The following is a 16766-nucleotide window of genomic DNA, read 5'->3' as shown; positions in this document are numbered from 1 at the left end:
GGACAGGGTCGAGAATTTTCAAGGCTGATGGCGTTGCCGACTGATAGATTATAGCACCATAATCTAGGCGTGTGCGTACGAGGCTTTCATATAAGTTCATTAAACATTTCCTGTCACTACCCCATGTAGTGCGTGACAACACTTTCAAAATGTTCATTGTTTTTAAGCACCTGTCCCTTAAATACTTGATGTGTGGGATGAAGGTTAACTTAGTGTATAATATGAGACCAAGAAATTTGTGCTCGGTCTTCACTGACAGAGGTTGACCATGCAGGTCAATGTTGGGGTCAAGATGGAGGCTCCTCTTTCGGCTGAACAAGACACAAGTGCTCTTTTGCGCGTTGAGTATAAAACCATTCTCGTTTGCCCATTGAGATACCTTGTTCAACCCTAGTTGAACTTGACGTTGGCACATTGAGATGCTGCACGATTTGTAACCAATTTGTACATCATCGGCATATATGCAGTAAAAAATATTTCGTGGGAGAGACAGGTGCAAGGAATTAATTTTAACTATGAAAAGTGTGCAGCTCAATACACCTCCTTGTGGCACTCCTGTTTCTTGGACAAATACTCGAGATAAGACAGTGCCAACTCGGACACGGAATGTACGGTTCGACAGGTAGCTTTCGATAACCGTCAGCATTCTACCCCGCACACCTAAATGTGACAGGTCTTGCAATATGCCGAAGCGCCACGTAGTGTCATATGCCTTTTCCATATCGAGGAACACAGAAAGAAAAAATTACTTATGAACAAAAGCGTCGCGATTTTGTGCCTCGATACGGACAAGGTGGTCAGTAGTGGACCGAGCCTCTCGAAACCCACACTGGTATGGGTCAAGTAGGCCACTAATTTCAAGGAAGTGCATCAGGCGCCTGTTAATCATTTTTTCAAAGACTTTGCAAATACAGCTGGTTAATGCTATTGACCCGTAGCTGGAAACTGAGGCCGGGTCCTTGCCTTATTTTAGAATTGGGATAATGATAGCTTCCTTCCAGGCTGAGGGTAGCCCGCCAGAAGACCATATCGCATTATACAGAGAGAGGAGAGCTTTCTGGGTTTCAGTGGGCAGGTGTTTTAACATTTCGTATGCCACACGGTCCGGGCCTGGGGTAGATTTATTGCAGCAGATAAGTGAGGCTTGTAGTTCCGCCAAACAGAAAAGTTCGTTGTATGCCTCATGTGTTGTGGGCTTGCGCTCTAATTTCTGTTTTTCTATTGCGGTTTTGTATCGTCGGAACGCTTCACTATAGTGTGTTGAGCTGGAGACCTGTTCAAAGTGCGCTCCGAGAGTGTTTGCCTGGTCTTCCAAACTCTCCCCTTGTGTGTTCACTAGAGGAAGCGAATGTGCTTTTCGTCCTGCCACCTTACCAACCATGCTCCAGACTCTCGACTCATCTGTGTATGAGTTAATGCCTGATAAAAATTTGTGCCAACTTTCCCTTCTTGCCTGTCGGCGCGTCCTCCTTGCTTGCGACTTGACGTTCTTAAAGTTTACAAGATTCTCGGCTGTGGGCGAGTCTCTAAGCAACTTCCATGCCTTATTTTGTTTTTTTCGAGCATCACGGCGCTCATTATTCCACCATGGGACTCGTCGTTTGCTTGACGGTCCACATGTTTAGGGAATACATTTTGTTGCTGCATCAACCAAGAAAGTTGTAAAGTAGCATACAGCATCCTCTATGCTCAATGCCGCCATGTCAGTCCAAGATAATACAGTCATTTTTTTAAACTTTTCCCAATCGGCTTTGTCGGTGAGCCATTTGGGAACTTGTGCAGGTCATGTATTTGTTACTGATGTGCTAATGACGATAGGAAAATGGTCACTACCATATGGACCATTAATGACTTCCCATTTAAGTAGAGGCAGGAGTGATGGGGATATTAGGTATGCTGAGGTCTATTGCTGAGTACGTATTGTTAGCAATGTTGTAATATGTTGGCTCTTTCCGATTCAGCAGGCACGCACCGCAAGAAAAAAGAAGCTGTTCAATCAGGCGACCTCAAGCATCGCAGCGAGAATCACCCCATAGATTGCTATGTGCATTGACATCTCCAAGGAGAATATAAGGTTCTGGAAGGTCCTTTATGAGGGACTCAAATTCATGCTTTTCAAGACGGTGTTGTGGAGGTATGTAGAGAGAGCAGATGGTGACGAGCTTATTCAAAAGAACTGCTCGAACAGCCACCGCCTCAAGGGATGTTTGTAGTGGTAGGTGTGTGCATGCAATCCCTTGATTGACTATAATGGCAACACTACCGGATGGCACAATGGCATCATTCCGGTCTTTCCGAAAGATAACGTAGTGACGTAAAAAGTTGGTGTGTTTAGGTTTCAGGTGTGTCTCTTGTACGCACAGCACCTTAGGTGTATGTTTGTGTAAAAGTTCCTGGATATCGTCGAGGTTTCTCAACAGTCCTCTGACGTTCCACTGTAGTATTTGTGTCATTTTAATGTAGTGTGGTGCTGTGTGTACAGAGGTGTTGCGTTAGTTTACAGGGCCTTTTGGGGGCCCTGTGATTCGAGGTTTTTCTTTTTTGGCACGCTCCAAGGAGTTGCGCCTATCCTATCCTTCGGCGTCTGAGGCACCAGAGGAAAGGGACTTGTATCCATCACCTCTTGTGAGGTGGTGGATGGTGCCTGCTGGGCAGGCACATTCACTGAACTTTCGAACCTAACTGCACCTGCAGTGGTCCGAGGTTCAGCAGACACTGGGGTCTGCCGGCCCTGTTTGTCAGGTGGCGGAGCAGTACAGGCTGCTCCAGCCGGGGGCGCTGGCGGCACGACCGCGGCCACACACTGTGTGACATTCGCGGGTGCCAAGACATGTGGCGCGGCGCCCCGACGCGTCACATCTGCAAAGGAGGGATAAGATAGGTTGTGTATTGCGAAACGTTGCCGTGCTTCTTGGAATGAGAGATTGAATTTAACCTTAAGTTCTACTATTTGTTTCTCTTTTTTCCATGCAGGGCATGATCGTGAGTAGGCAGCGTGATCTCCTTCACAGTTCAAACAATGAGTTGTTTCTGAGGTGCAGTTGTCCGATATGTGTTGAATGGATGCGCACTTTGCGCAAGTGGCACGCCCTCTGCAACTCTGCGATCCATGACCGAAACGTTGGCACTGAAACATCGACGAGGGTTGGGAATGTATGGTCTTACACGAAGCTTACAATAGCCGGTTTCTATTGATTCTGGTAGGTCACTTGTTCCGAATGTAATTATTACGTGTTTTGTAGGGGTTAGTTTGTTGTTGCGCCTTATTGTTATTCGTTGGACTTTGACCACGTTCTGGTCCTGCCAACCTTCGAGCAGCTCACTTTTAGAAAGCTCAGTAAGATCATCATCAAAAATTACGCCACGAACAGCGTTCATGGACCTGTGTGGGCCCACCGAAACAGGGGTTTCCCCAAAGGCTACAAGCTTAGACAGCTTTTCATACTGAGCTTTGTCACGAACCTCCAGAAGAAGATCGCCACTTCCCATCTTTGTCACTTTATAACCTGGGCCTATTGCTTCTGTGAGAGTTTTGGAAACGAAGAAAGGTGAAATGGCTCAGACTGTCTTCTTTTCGTTTTGACTGTGGATTACATGGTACTTTGGGAATGTCGGCTTTGGTGTGTTAAGCAGGAAAGTATCTTCGGTGCGCCACCTTTTTAGGGAGCGATCAGGAAGGGGGGAAAAGCTTTTGCCATAAAAATACTATAAAGTTCGGCGGCGATGGTGGCCACCCACCACCGAGCCCAACAAGGGGACACTACAAGGTTGACTAGTGAACACTTGGAGACGCCAGCCATGCATCGACGCTATAACCGAATATAACTACCCAAGGTTGGGTAGCTACACAGGGTTAACCCTCGCCGCCAGGAAATTCGGAAGTAAATGGAAGAGAGAAGATGACAGGACAAATAAAAAGTGAGAGATAAAGACGAAGGTGTAGGAAGAGAGAGATAGGAAAAGGCGACTGCCGATTTCCCCTGGGTGGGTCAGCCCAGGGCTGCCGTCTACGTGAAGCCGGGGCCAAAGGGGTGTGTTGCCTCTGCAGGGGGCCTTAAAGGTCCAATCACCCGGCATCGGCTCAACCTTCAGGATCCCCTTTTCCCCAGACACGGCAAAGCCACGCACGGCTAGGCGTGGGAGGGAGTCAAAACTCCCCATTAGCGAGAATGGCTACTGGATTGGCTTGTCTCAATCTCAAGGTGTTGCCATGGTTGCGAGACTACCTTTGGCATGAGCAAGTCTATGCTGTGTTAAAGAGTTTGTGCCATTTAACGGTAGGTGACCAATAAGCACTGTTTCGATTAACCGATGAATTTTACTGCGCAACACAAAAATCCAGCCATATGAGTCCGTTTAGCTCCATTAATGAGGCATTTTCATTTAAGCGAGTTTCATTTATTGTAAGTCCACTATACTTCAGCAACGTAAGCAGCAACTTGACCAAAAAAAAAAAAGTCCTTTTGGTAAGTAAGTAAAAGTAGCAACAAACGGTGGCTTATGTTTATACTTTTGGTGTGTGTTGGTGTCTGAAATTTCCTATATTTTTTTATTAGTGTTTGCTATTCCATTCGATTTACACTGAAATTTTACCATTTGATGTATTCAAATCCCTCCAGAAATACAATTGACAATTATTTGACAGTGGCCCCTTCCCATTTTCAATATGCTTCAATCTGCCACACTCTCGTATGGCGGCAAAGCTGCCTGTATCGACTCAAGAAATGTATCGACTAAAAAAAAACACTGGTTCCAACATGATGATAAATGCGGCAGAGGTGGGGGCCCAACTAAAGCTCCTTTGGGCCTGAAATTTGAGCAGGAAGATCAGTGAATCAGGTGTCGGACATTTTTAGCATTCAGAATTTCAGATGTTCTTTGATACCGACGTCTAGGAATCAGATATGGGACTCCCCAACTCAAAAGGAGCACAATCTTGCCTTGTCTGCCACTTCATTAGGGCTTTCACAGAAGTTGAAAGACGAGGAGAGGCTGAGGTAATCGCATCACCTTTCATGTGTAGAGTGTTGTCGGCAACAGTTTGGTTGGACTAAATCACGTACATGAATACAACGCTGCCTCAGCATTGTCTCATTCTTCATAAGACAAGTATGAGGCACCAACACTACCAGCGCTCCATCAACCTAGTCGGAAAAAAAAAACACTTTCGTTTTGCTATCTTATAAAAATATACTTAGAAATCCTCTCCAACATTTTTTTCTGCAATTTTGCTTCAAAGTATTAGGAAAAATATTCTAGAAATATTTGAGAAATACTAGAAAAATATATCTTATTAAATTCGCACTCACACTTCAATATTTGAATTCACTTCACACCAAAAATTTTACTACTTACACGGCTATAATTATTTTGCCAACCTATGCAAGCAAAGCCTGTTAGGCCTAGCTAGTTAGGCATAGCATGAACAATGAACTACTGATGAAAACATGCAAAAAGGCCAGCAAGACTAGCGTTGCGCTAAATTTTTAAAAACTCACCCCGCGTATGCAAACTACGACGGGAACAGCGCAGCAGCTTTTGTTGATGATGGTCACTTTATAGCTGCCACAGCTCTTCACACTGCTTTGTTCACCATCGAAGTGCAGGCCTTCGAAGTTGATGTCTTGGCTTGGCTCCAGGGTGACACATGGCTCCTCAACTCGAGCGGCCAGAGTGACACTGTGCAGAGCTTTGTGGCCACCTCTAGCCCCGAGGAAAATGCCAAGCACGGCTTCCACTAAACCAGGAGTCATGGAGAGGAAGGAACCCTGGGTAGTAAGACACAAGGGGCAGCGTCACCATTAATAACCACTACTGGCCGTTGCACAACGAAACCTCATTACAATGAAGTCACACTTGACATCAGATCAATTGGTGATAATCATATGTTTTTGTGAGCCACTAGCTACCACTGTATAAGTACAGTCGGATCTCGATAGTTTAAACTTGAAGGGGCCCGAAAATTTGTACAAATTCAAAGAAGTTTGAATTAATGAAAGCTAAATGAACGGAGGGCTCTCCATGCAGTGGCACATGTACATTGAGCTGACACACGAAGGGGAAGTTTCAGAAGACTTACATTTATTCACAAATCACAGGACATCCGTTAATAATTGAAGTAATCGGTGATGCGCGTCTGCACACGTTTGCTTTGCAGCAAGTCAATCAATTTCGCATGCAGCTTGCAAAGCATTTCTACTTCGGCTTCAGCATTCTTCTGGTAAGAGATGTTGCGCGCGGAAATGTCCAGCGCCGACACTTTCTAAAGACGACGAACACAACAGAGGCTCCGCTACGCAGCCGCAGCATGGCCAGTACGTGACTGGAATGCAGAAGCGTCTACACAGAGAGAAGCAGATCGGCATCTGAGAAAAACCAACAGTTCACGGCAGCTTTTTTTTTTTTTTTGCTCTCCTCACGCGCATCTTCGAAAGGAGAAGGGTTACTTCGCAGATACGAGAAAGGGGGAAGCATGGCACCAGCGTATGAGACCCCCCCCCCCTTAAGGCGCAGAAGAACCGTGCTCCCACAAGGAGCAAGGGCTGCAGAAGATGGTGCCTTTTTCCTTTCCTTCAACCACACATTCATTCAATCCAGCAACAGCTTTCTTTTTGTTTTTTTCCTCTCTCTCTGTACGCACAGCATTGGAAGGAGGAGGGTCTTTACGTGACAGGGACAAGAAAGGGAGAAGCGTGACACGGGTGCATCGCCGATAGGCATTTGAGAGAGAGCAAACATTCCACCGCAGCCTTTTCTTTTCTTTGCGCGCAGCGTTAAGGTGTCGCAGGTGCCGCCGCGAGATTGGGCTGAGAGCATTTTCAAAGCACGGTATGTTCAAATTAACCGCCGCAAGTGCTTGCGAATTACCGGGCGTTTTCACCCATTGGAATACACATAGCTTTGACGGGATCTCACCGTGAGTTCGCATTAACCAGAAGTTTGAATTAAGCGTGTTCAAATTAATGAGATTCTACTGTAATGCCCCTGTAAAAATGTGCTCATTATCAATTTACTCACAGGCCACTGTACGTACATATACCAGCCTGTTAGAATATTGCTGTTTTTTTTTGTTTTTGTTTTTTTATTGAACAAGCACTAGCTAGTCTGAAAGTTGCTCACAGATATTCCGACTCCCTGTTTGCTGTTAGCAAAGTGCGAGCGGTTGGCCGATGCGTCACCGTAGAGAGCCCTCAAGACACAGCTGCTTGATCAAAATGCATGAGGTGCGGCCCCAGTGTTTTTCGCGACACCAGTGCGATAGCGCTTAGACAGAGTCTTTACGTATGACGATGGAAGCAGAATTAAGTTAAGCTCAATAAAAAATGCTTCAGTGTGACCGTTGTATGGCGCGCTCATGACCGCACGAATTGCTTTCTTCTGGATTGCGTGAAGATTCTTAATGTTAGTCAGTGGCGTCGTACCCCAGACTAAGTAGCACTACATAATATGCGATGCAAATAGGCTGTTATACGTAACAAGCTTAATATCTTTAGGCAAACAGTATCTGCATTTGTTGAGGATACCGCACACCCGCGAAATCTTACCAGCAAGACGTTTTTACAGAAGGCACAAATTCTATATGTGAATTTTGTTAGTACACGCAAATCTAAGCTTCTATTTTACGATTTTTGCGTCTAAACAAGTCAGCTTTTGTTTTAACAGCATTTATTTTAAAAGAATTGTCTGAGCTCCACGATAATAGTATCGATAATGTGCAATTGGCATCAATTATTGCATCAGTAGCATTTCGCGCGGTAAAGAGTATAGTAGTGTCATCTGCATATATTATGAATAACATGGAATTATCAATTCTAACTATGTCATTTATATATAGGCAGAACAAAAGGGAGCCTGAATGCTGCCCTGCGGAACACCGGCACCTAATGCCTTGAAATCTGAGGCGTGATGATTTATGCATACCTGTTTTTGGTGATGTTTTAGGTAAGAAGTGAGTAGTTCAATAACCACCCCACAAAAACCATAATGACTTAGCTTTTTCAGCAAGGTTCAATGATAAATGTTATCGAATGCCTTTGAATATTCTACAAATATGCCTAATGTGCACATTTTGTGCTCGAAAGATTGTAATATAATTTCTTTTAGTGACAAAAGAGCATCCTCTGTAGAAAGTCATTTTCTGAACCCAAACTGTCTGTCTGTTATAATTTCATGTTTTTCAATAAAAGTAGTCACTTTACTATGTATCAGTTTCCCAAGCATTTGGAAAATACTGGAAGCAGGGATAATGGTCTACAATATGAAAGTTCAATAGCATCACCACCTTTGTGTAAAACAATCATCTTTGCCTTATGTGATTCCTCTGGGAAATTCTGTGTGAGAAAACAAGGTTAAAAACATGTTCTAATTTGGCGCAATCATGTTTAAAACTTGTTTCACCGGTCGAAACTGGAAGCCACTGGCACCACAAGACTTGCTGTTCTTTAGTGACAAACACAGATATGATTCCGTTTGCGCTTGCTCGAACCGAGAAAGCACTATCTTGAATTGGGGCACCTAGATACTGTAGACACTGTGGGCTATGGCTGTTAGCACTTGAGAGAGAGGTAAAATAATTATTAAATGTGTTTGCCAAGGACGCTCCAGAAATGGTTTGACCATTTGAAATGACTTCTAAAAGATCGGCATTTCCATTTTCTTTGCAGCTGAAAAATTCCTTCAGCCTTTTCAATGGAAGATCTGGCCTTCTTTCAGAGCGCAGAAGACTATTCCCTTTGTTTCTTTGTGCCTTAAAAAGTGTAAACACTTCTTCACTTCTATTATTTAACACATTATAAAGCTTATTCGTCGTGCGTATTTTGTAACCCATGGTTTTTTGCATTTATGGGAAGGTTTAAGTGTTTTAAAAAGAAATGACTTATCGTAGGCACCTTTGAATTTGTTTACGAACATTTCATAAGCTGTGCAAAGACATTTTGCACACATAACATCCGACCAATGGATCATAATTAGTTCGTTACAAAACGTACCGAGAGTATATGAGCTTACATCTTTGATAGTTCTTACATGTTGCATACTGAGTATAGAAACAGAACAACTGCTTGTCACGAAAAATATCGGCAAATGGTCACTAATTGGGGCAGTAATTACACCAGACACAAGATGGCTTTCTTCCAAGTTAGTAATGAATACATCAAGTAAAGTAGATGAGTCCCTATGAATACGTGTAGGAAGAGTTATAGTGTTTTGAAACCAGTTCATTTCCAAAATCCTGCAAAATTATTGTTGTTGCGCTGAAACTCTGCCTAAATCTACATTTAAGTCGCCTGCTAAAATGAGCTTGCATTTACTGTTATTAATCCATTCCAGGAAGTTACCAAGGAATAAGAAGAAATTAAGCATCTTTCCCCTTGGTGGTCAGTATAAGACAGAGAACACAAAAGTCAAGAAACAGACGCTCACGATTTCATAATCACATGTCACACATGAGTAAGGAGCAACTAGGCGACAGTCAATCTCATTTTTAACCATCAGCATGATGCCTCCTCCTATTTTTGATAGTCGGTTCATAAAGAAGCCTATGTAGCCAGGGCCCTTAAGAACATCACTGCTGTCTTTGTACCACGTTTCTGTGACCATGAATACATCTCGCCCAAAACGAAGCGTGGCAAAAAGGGCAAGGATATCCTCTTCTTTATTCCTTGCTGATTGAGCGTTTACATGAATAAATGACAAGCTCTTGTCATACTTCATGTGCAAAAAACCCACATCACAAGCAGCGAAATAATCAGCACCCATCTTGATTGAACAAGGTTAGCTACTAAATTCATTGGGTAGTGCATAGTTTATTTTATCAAGGTCACGCGCATTGCTGGCGACGATGTAGATTTCCTTGCTAATATTTTGCCACCCTTTGTCCAAGCGAAACGCCATCCCTTCTCATTTTTTTGTGAAATAGTCAGGCCCAAAGGCTCTTTCAGGTCGGAGCACAAGTGCTTGCAAACACTGGGGTCTGCTGTGTAAAACCGATGTCTGCCGTAGAAAATCATGTTTTTTTAGCTTTTTGAAGCACAGTATCACGCACGCTTGGACCTCATGTTAAACTGAACAATTATATTCTATAGCTCAACATGCCTAGCGGCACCCTGTGGCAGACTTCGATGTCAGTCTTAAAAATTGATTCATTGATGACTTTGCCAATGTTTTCCACGATGCTGGGCCGCTTTTAACTCCTTCCAAGGATTCATAAGGTTTCCATAAACAAACTACTTACCCTGGAAATCCCATGCAGAATTACAGTGTCCAACAATACACCTATTGGGTCACGATTGAAATTTACAAGCCGTCATCTATCTAACATACCATCCACTCTACAGCTGTTTGTTCAGGATAAGCAGCACTTTCTTAAATCAATATTACCAGTATTGAGGTATTGTTTCTTAGTGCCTGTTTGAATATCTGCGACTCGCGTGTAAGCTACAGCGACCCAAGAACACCACTGTGAGTCGTGCAATTGTTGAATTAAACTAACAGATCGTAAATAATGAAGCAGTTCCATGGGACCATTGCACATCTACGTTCAAACATTGGTGACTTTGTGTCAGCACAGCAAAAAATGATTTTTTTTTTTTTCAGTCATAAATAGAGATCGTGCACTTATTTGCTCGAAATTATTTGCATTTGCATAAAAACTTATTGTGCCTATACAGTAGACTCTCAGTAAACGGAACCTGTAGGGACCGGAAAAATATGTTTTATTTGGCGGAAGTTCCGTTTACTGAGAGGTGAACATGGGTGCAGAATACAAGCCCGAAACCAAGCATTGCAAAGGCAATAGTTCTGTTGAAGCAGCAGATTCATTTAACAGATTTCCGTTTACTGGGAGTCTACTGTATTTTTGATTTTGAGCACCTAAAACATTGTTTTACCTGCCTGTCTTTAGTGCCTGAAACACACTTTTTAGTGCCTATAAATCCAGCCTCCGGTTATATATTTGCCTCTGTTTATTATTACCTCGATTTGTATTACACAGTACTGTGTACTAACAAGAAGGACTTTAAACCATCTGTTGTAAATGCACTACGACTCTTATATGCAGCAAATTCAGTTGGCTTATATTACTCCCATAGCGAAACCTAGCAATGGTGGGAGTAAACTTCAAAAATGTTTTTCTACACTAAAATGAAAAATGACTATGATTCAACTTTCTGTGAACAAATTCCCTGCGATTCTCAAACGTATGTGCTTTCCTTCCGACTTTTTTTTGCTTGCACCATCTTAGGGTGCTTACAGACGTCTCAACTTAGACCATTGGTGTTTTTGTCAAGTTCAGGATTTTATTTTAGAGCCTATGTGCCACACACAGACAAAACAGAAATTTTTGTAAATAGTATGTTTTATGAAAAGTTTGATAGAAATAATTTATGCATTCTATCGATGGCCGCATTTTGTGGAAAAATTGTCGAAAACGCTCAAGTTTACTCAGTTTTGTCGAGGCTATAAAGAGTGAAAATTTTGAACCCATCATGAGGAACTGTCTTACAATAAACGCACATTGCTCTAAAGACACAAAAAAGCCAGTAAATAATCAATGCACGAAATGGTCAAACTACAGAATTATAGGAAATTTTTTTGCATCTGGTTTTATATCCTTTCATTAATTTTGAAGAGTCCTCATGTGCACAAAAAATTTTCCCACTAAAAATATTTTGGGAAAGCACTTTAGAACTAATGTCTATATGAGTTTAATTTTCTGAGACAATTTTCTAGAAATTAATTTTTGGCAAGTTGGCATAGAAAGACCCTAGTACATCTCTTTTATTTGCAGAATTGTGTAACTGTATGCTTGGTGGTTTCAATTTTTGTTTTATTTTGAAACCCTAATTTTCTGCAAATTTTGTAAAAAACAAGAATGAAGTTTCTCTATAGTGCTGTTTTTCATTATTGCTGCAATATTTTAACATCCCTTCTCTGAACTGCAAGATATTTAATCCAGACCACTCCGGCAAAGCCCTTTTGTGTGCCTGACATGTTTACGAATAGGAGGAACTGAGTTTTTGCCAAGATTCTTTTTCAGACTATAGTAGCCCGCAACCCATCCTTCAGTTGTTTTCAAGTCTATGTCAGACAATAATGATTTTTACAGCTTATCAGACAATATTTTACCATCCACCAAATGCTTCAAGCCATTGCACGTGTACTTGCAAGTGCAGAACATATAATTGGCTTGCCTACGCGACAGCCGCTAAGCAAACACAGATTTGCTGATGGTCATATTAGTGAACTATTTTATAAAAGACATGCACTGGGCAGCAATTCTTGTCCTTTATATGAGGTGTCCCAATAAGTAAGGAACCGTGTGTGTGTTTTCTGACCTAACCCCATTTCGACAAAGGCACACTCATGTCTCTTATATAAAAGTTTAGCTGTATTTTATAGAAAGAATTTTCAGTTCGAAGCTGTCCCAGATATTTTAAAATGCTGCTGCACCAGTTCAAACAGATTTTTTGTTTTCTGTGATGTTCTTTCAATTCAAAGCATTAACTACGACACTTAGATATTCAATGACAACAACAAACCCCAAATCCACATCAGCCACAGCGTGGCTCGCAGAAAATCTTACCTCAATTTCCATAAAACCTCCACTGGCCAAAGTGTGCAGGCCTGGAAATTGAACGTTCACCATCTCTGCATTCTTAGGTGTGCGACCATCGACACTTGAGCGAAGCTGCCGAATTTGGTAGCCGCGGCTTTCTCCCGTTGGGTTTACCAAAGCAAGCGCAATGTTCTGTGGTGCTCCAGCGCAAAGCGTGCCAAGCTCAGCTCTTGAATGGTGAACAAAGCCCTTTGGAAAAACCAAGCCTGCATAAGAGATGCCCAAGAGTTATGACAAAAATACACGCAAATCGAAATCTGAGTACGTTGCTTTCTTTCTCTCTTTTTTCCTGGAATTGTCTAGAACAGGGGTCGGCAATTTTTCGAGGTAGACGGTCGAGTTCCTTAAACCAACAAGACAAGGGCCGCACGGGAAAATGGGGGGTGTAGGGTGAAAACTTAGCAGGCAGAGAGATAATATTCAGCAAATTGAGAAAAATGTACAAAATTCTAGAATAGAAATATAGAAAGTTTTTTCTTTTTTTTTTCAGCACGCTTGTCCCAATTTTGCAATTTACAAACATAGTATGTTACCAGCAAAAGCCCACTTGAGATAAAAACAGCCATGTTGCTTTTTAGATAAGTGATAAGGAGAGGGGGGAGAGCGACGTGGTGGGGGCCACATTGAACAGCCCCGTGGGCCGCAGGTTGCCCACCCCAGGTGTAGAACCTATGCTCAGCCAACAGCTGAAGAAACCACTACTGATATGCACAGCTTCAGCCCTATACAGACACATGCAAGCCATATAAAAATGCTACGAACCATCTGCATTATACTGTTTCCAGAGTGCGTTACAGAATACATGTTTTCAAAGATGGGAAACTTGCACATTTCATTGGTTATCTGTTAACCACATCCACCGTGGCAGAGTTAAAAATATGACCCATACCCAACGGTGCAGGACTTGAGTGCTGGTTCGAAAGCAGCGGGCTATGAGATGAACCATGGAGGCCACTGGCTGCGCCAAAAAACTGGCTGGATTGATTCTCGGTGGAGTTTCCGGTACCACCGAACACTTCTCTGGTCGAGAATAGGTCCTTTTTCACTTCATAGTTTCTTTCGAAAGCAAGGTTTTCGTCGCTTCTACACATGCTCTTTGCTGCCAGGCATTGCTTGTCTCCGTCCCCACTTTTTAGCGTTCTTAGATCAGGACTACTGATTGCTGACAGCTTCTGAGGCGCACCTGGCAACTTGAATTCGGTATTGCCACTACACTGAGAGCGCTGGACAGCCCCGCTCACACTATGAGGGCCACGACTGATCTTAGAAACAATGGGAGACACTTTACGGTGAACCGTCGACGGGGACTTGAGTGAGGAAACGTTCTGGTTTACGGAGCTGCCAAGATGTGGCACATTGCTGCGGACCGGAAGCTGTGACCTGTCTTTTTTGCGAGATGCCAACACGTGTGGGGCAATTTGTGACGCCATCGATGAACACGTGGAGCCCAGGCTGGAGGATTGGGAGTTCGGTGTAGAAGGCAAAGTGGATCCAGTGGATAATTGAGCTGCTCGTGTACGAGGAGCGGGATCGAAGGGGCGCTTGAACTGACCATCCTTGTGAGAAATTTGAGAGTCCTGCTTGGAGGAACCCGCGTGACTGATACGAGTGGCGCCGGCCTGTCGGTTGGCTGGCCCCTTTGACCTGCTCGCGGATGCGCCCTTCAGGGAATAGTCTATGCCCGACTCAGATTGCACCGATGTTAGGCTGCTCTCCCATGACTCATCTGGAAAGTAAAGTCACAAGAAATGCATAAGCACACCACTCTGCTAGTTCAGTGGTACACTTGTTCTTATGTAAGACACTTTCTGTACAATAAATTTGTGCTGCTATCGAACATACCAAGTAACAGAGCTACATCGAGCTGCATTACACATACAAACAAGTTTTTTCATATCTGTTGCCAATGCAATTGGTCCCAAATACAAACAGTGACAAAAGTTTCTAGCCTTAGAAAAATTATGTGTTGCAATTTTCTAGCCTTAGGAAAATTGCATGTTGCAATTTTCTTAAGGCTAGAAACTGGGGCATAGTGACCACATATGTGCAATACATACATTGCAACCACTGACAAAGGACAGATTGAAAACAAAAATTAGAGAATAAGATTTGTGCAATAGACATCTTATGTCTGTGTCGCAAAGGCCCTTTTGAAAGGCCATCTAGTCGGTGGCTGTCAAAACGGCACAACTCCATCGTCTCGGAGCTGTCGCGCTGCTACACGGCACTGTCAAACGGCCGTTGAGTAGTTGAGGTATTTCTCGCAAAAATTATGTACCGCTGCAGATTTTTATTTTCATATCTATACAATATATAATGAAATTATATAAGTTCACTTAAAAACTCAAATATGTCTATTGATATTTAAATATTTTAACACATTCTTTATCTGTAGTTATGAAGCTATATTTAGCTGTTAAGTCGTTGAGCAGCGATACTGTGGCAAGTAATACACAGCCAGATAGCACACTGAAAAGAAGCATATGATTGTTGTAGAGAGTAATTGCAGTTCACACTCTTCAAGTGGCAAAAATACTCTATTAAATCATTCACACCACTCACATATACTGCTTTGAAAGAACACTGGCTAGATCCTTTTTTTTTTTTCTGTCATTGTGCGTACGAGCACACTGAACAAGAAGGCACGTTTGCGTGTTGCCACTTTCGTCACTCGATGGCCACTGAAGTTTTCAACGGAGTATTGGGGTGCTTGGACTATTGACTCAATCGCCTTTGAAAGGCCCCGTGTGGTAGCTCATACTTGACAGACGAGTCAATAACCCACCAGCTTGATGGCCTTCCAAATGCCCGTGTGACACGGGTATTACTTGGGTGATAAGGTCAAGCAAGAAAGAAGAAGAAGAAGAAGGTGTTTAATGAGGAGGAGGAGAAGTCGGTCTGGAAAGCGGGTTTCTAGCCTGGTAATGCCCATGGGAGTAAGGGGAAAAGAGAAAGAAAGAGGGGGGTATGATGAGGGGTGATTGGGATATAGTCCATGAGTCACTGCACACAAAGTCTCGTTCAGTGTAGGACACGCACAAAAGTCTCTACATTAGCAGATGCTCTAAAGACGGGAATCTACACCTGTCTTGCTTAGAAATGCGAGCAGGCCCTTTAAAGGGGTCATGACACCCAATTATCGACCATAATCTGTGTTGTGTGGGCTGGTCTTTGTGGGTTCACAAACAAGCTGGCAAAATTTCAGCGCATCCGGTTGTGCCATCAATTTATAATTGAATATTTTTATAAACGAGCGAGCAGCCTAGTGGTCTGGCAACACCAATTCGCTCACTAGCCGTGACGTAACAAACCGCTTGCTCCGCGAGCTTCTGCATGGTGTGCAGTACGGAAGACGATCGTGTTTCATGGTCAGCTGCGCTTGCAATCGAGTTGTTTCAGCATTGTTCAATGTCCAACTAGAACTGAAAGGCCCCGCCGCGGTGGTCTAGTGGCTAAGGTACTCAGCTACTGACCCGCAGGTCGCAGGTTCGAATCCCGGCTGCGGCGGCTGCATTTCCGATGGAGGCGGAAATGTTGTAGGCCCGTGTGCTCAGATTTTGGTGGACGTTAAAGAACCCCGGGTGGTCGAAATTTCCGGAGCCCTCCACTACGGCGTCTCTCATAATCATATGGTGGTTTTGGGACGTTTAACTCCACAAATCAATCAATGACTTGAAGCAGTTGAAGCAATGCCACCATGTCGCCCATGCTGCGCTGTGGGGTGCCAGAGCGTACAGAGCAGCGAGAGTACTGCGTCGTTCTTCAAGTTCCCTAAAGAGCTCACCAAACGCTAGGCTTGTGAGATGAACACACACAGGAAGGACCGGTGCGCAAGTGATGAGCCTGTTATGTGCTTGGCGCACTTCAAGGCAGACAGCTACAATGATGACCAGAGTCTTCTCGGCGAATTCGGTATACCAGTAAAAAAGCCGAGGCTGCGACAGGACACTATGCCGACCGTGTTTTCCCACCGTTACGTCCTCCAAGCTAAGCCTCGAGGTGCTTACGAAAAGCGTCAAAGGAAAAGAAAGAGGCAAGTGCATTTGCCACAATAGTGTAGGCATATGCGTTCGCCCCATCTTCGACGCTTTCTTCGACGCTTTCTTCAACGCTCATGCTGGTGGCAATGGGGTCTAAACCAAACTCGCAGCGA

At 43.5% G+C, this 16766-nt stretch overlaps 1 protein-coding gene across 6 annotated transcripts in view; it reads right to left on the bottom strand.

The window, feature by feature from the left end:
- LOC119172189 (uncharacterized) overlaps positions 1 to 16766 on the bottom strand; it is a 108661-nt gene that overhangs the window by 57758 nt on the left and 34137 nt on the right. For all 6 annotated transcript variants that reach the window (XM_037423216.2, XM_075893275.1, XM_075893274.1 and 3 more), the window contains 3 exons: positions 13503 to 14339; positions 12581 to 12819; positions 5499 to 5768 (listed from right to left, as the gene is read on the bottom strand). In XM_037423216.2, the coding sequence (XP_037279113.2) occupies positions 5499 to 5768; positions 12581 to 12819; positions 13503 to 14339 (1346 nt within the window). The remainder of the gene's footprint in view (positions 1 to 5498; positions 5769 to 12580; positions 12820 to 13502; positions 14340 to 16766) is intronic.

The sequence above is a fragment of the Rhipicephalus microplus genome, chromosome 4, assembly GCF_043290135.1.
Source record: "Rhipicephalus microplus isolate Deutch F79 chromosome 4, USDA_Rmic, whole genome shotgun sequence".
NCBI lineage: Eukaryota > Metazoa > Arthropoda > Arachnida > Ixodida > Ixodidae > Rhipicephalus > Rhipicephalus microplus.
This window is presented reverse-complemented; position numbering and strand designations above follow the sequence as displayed.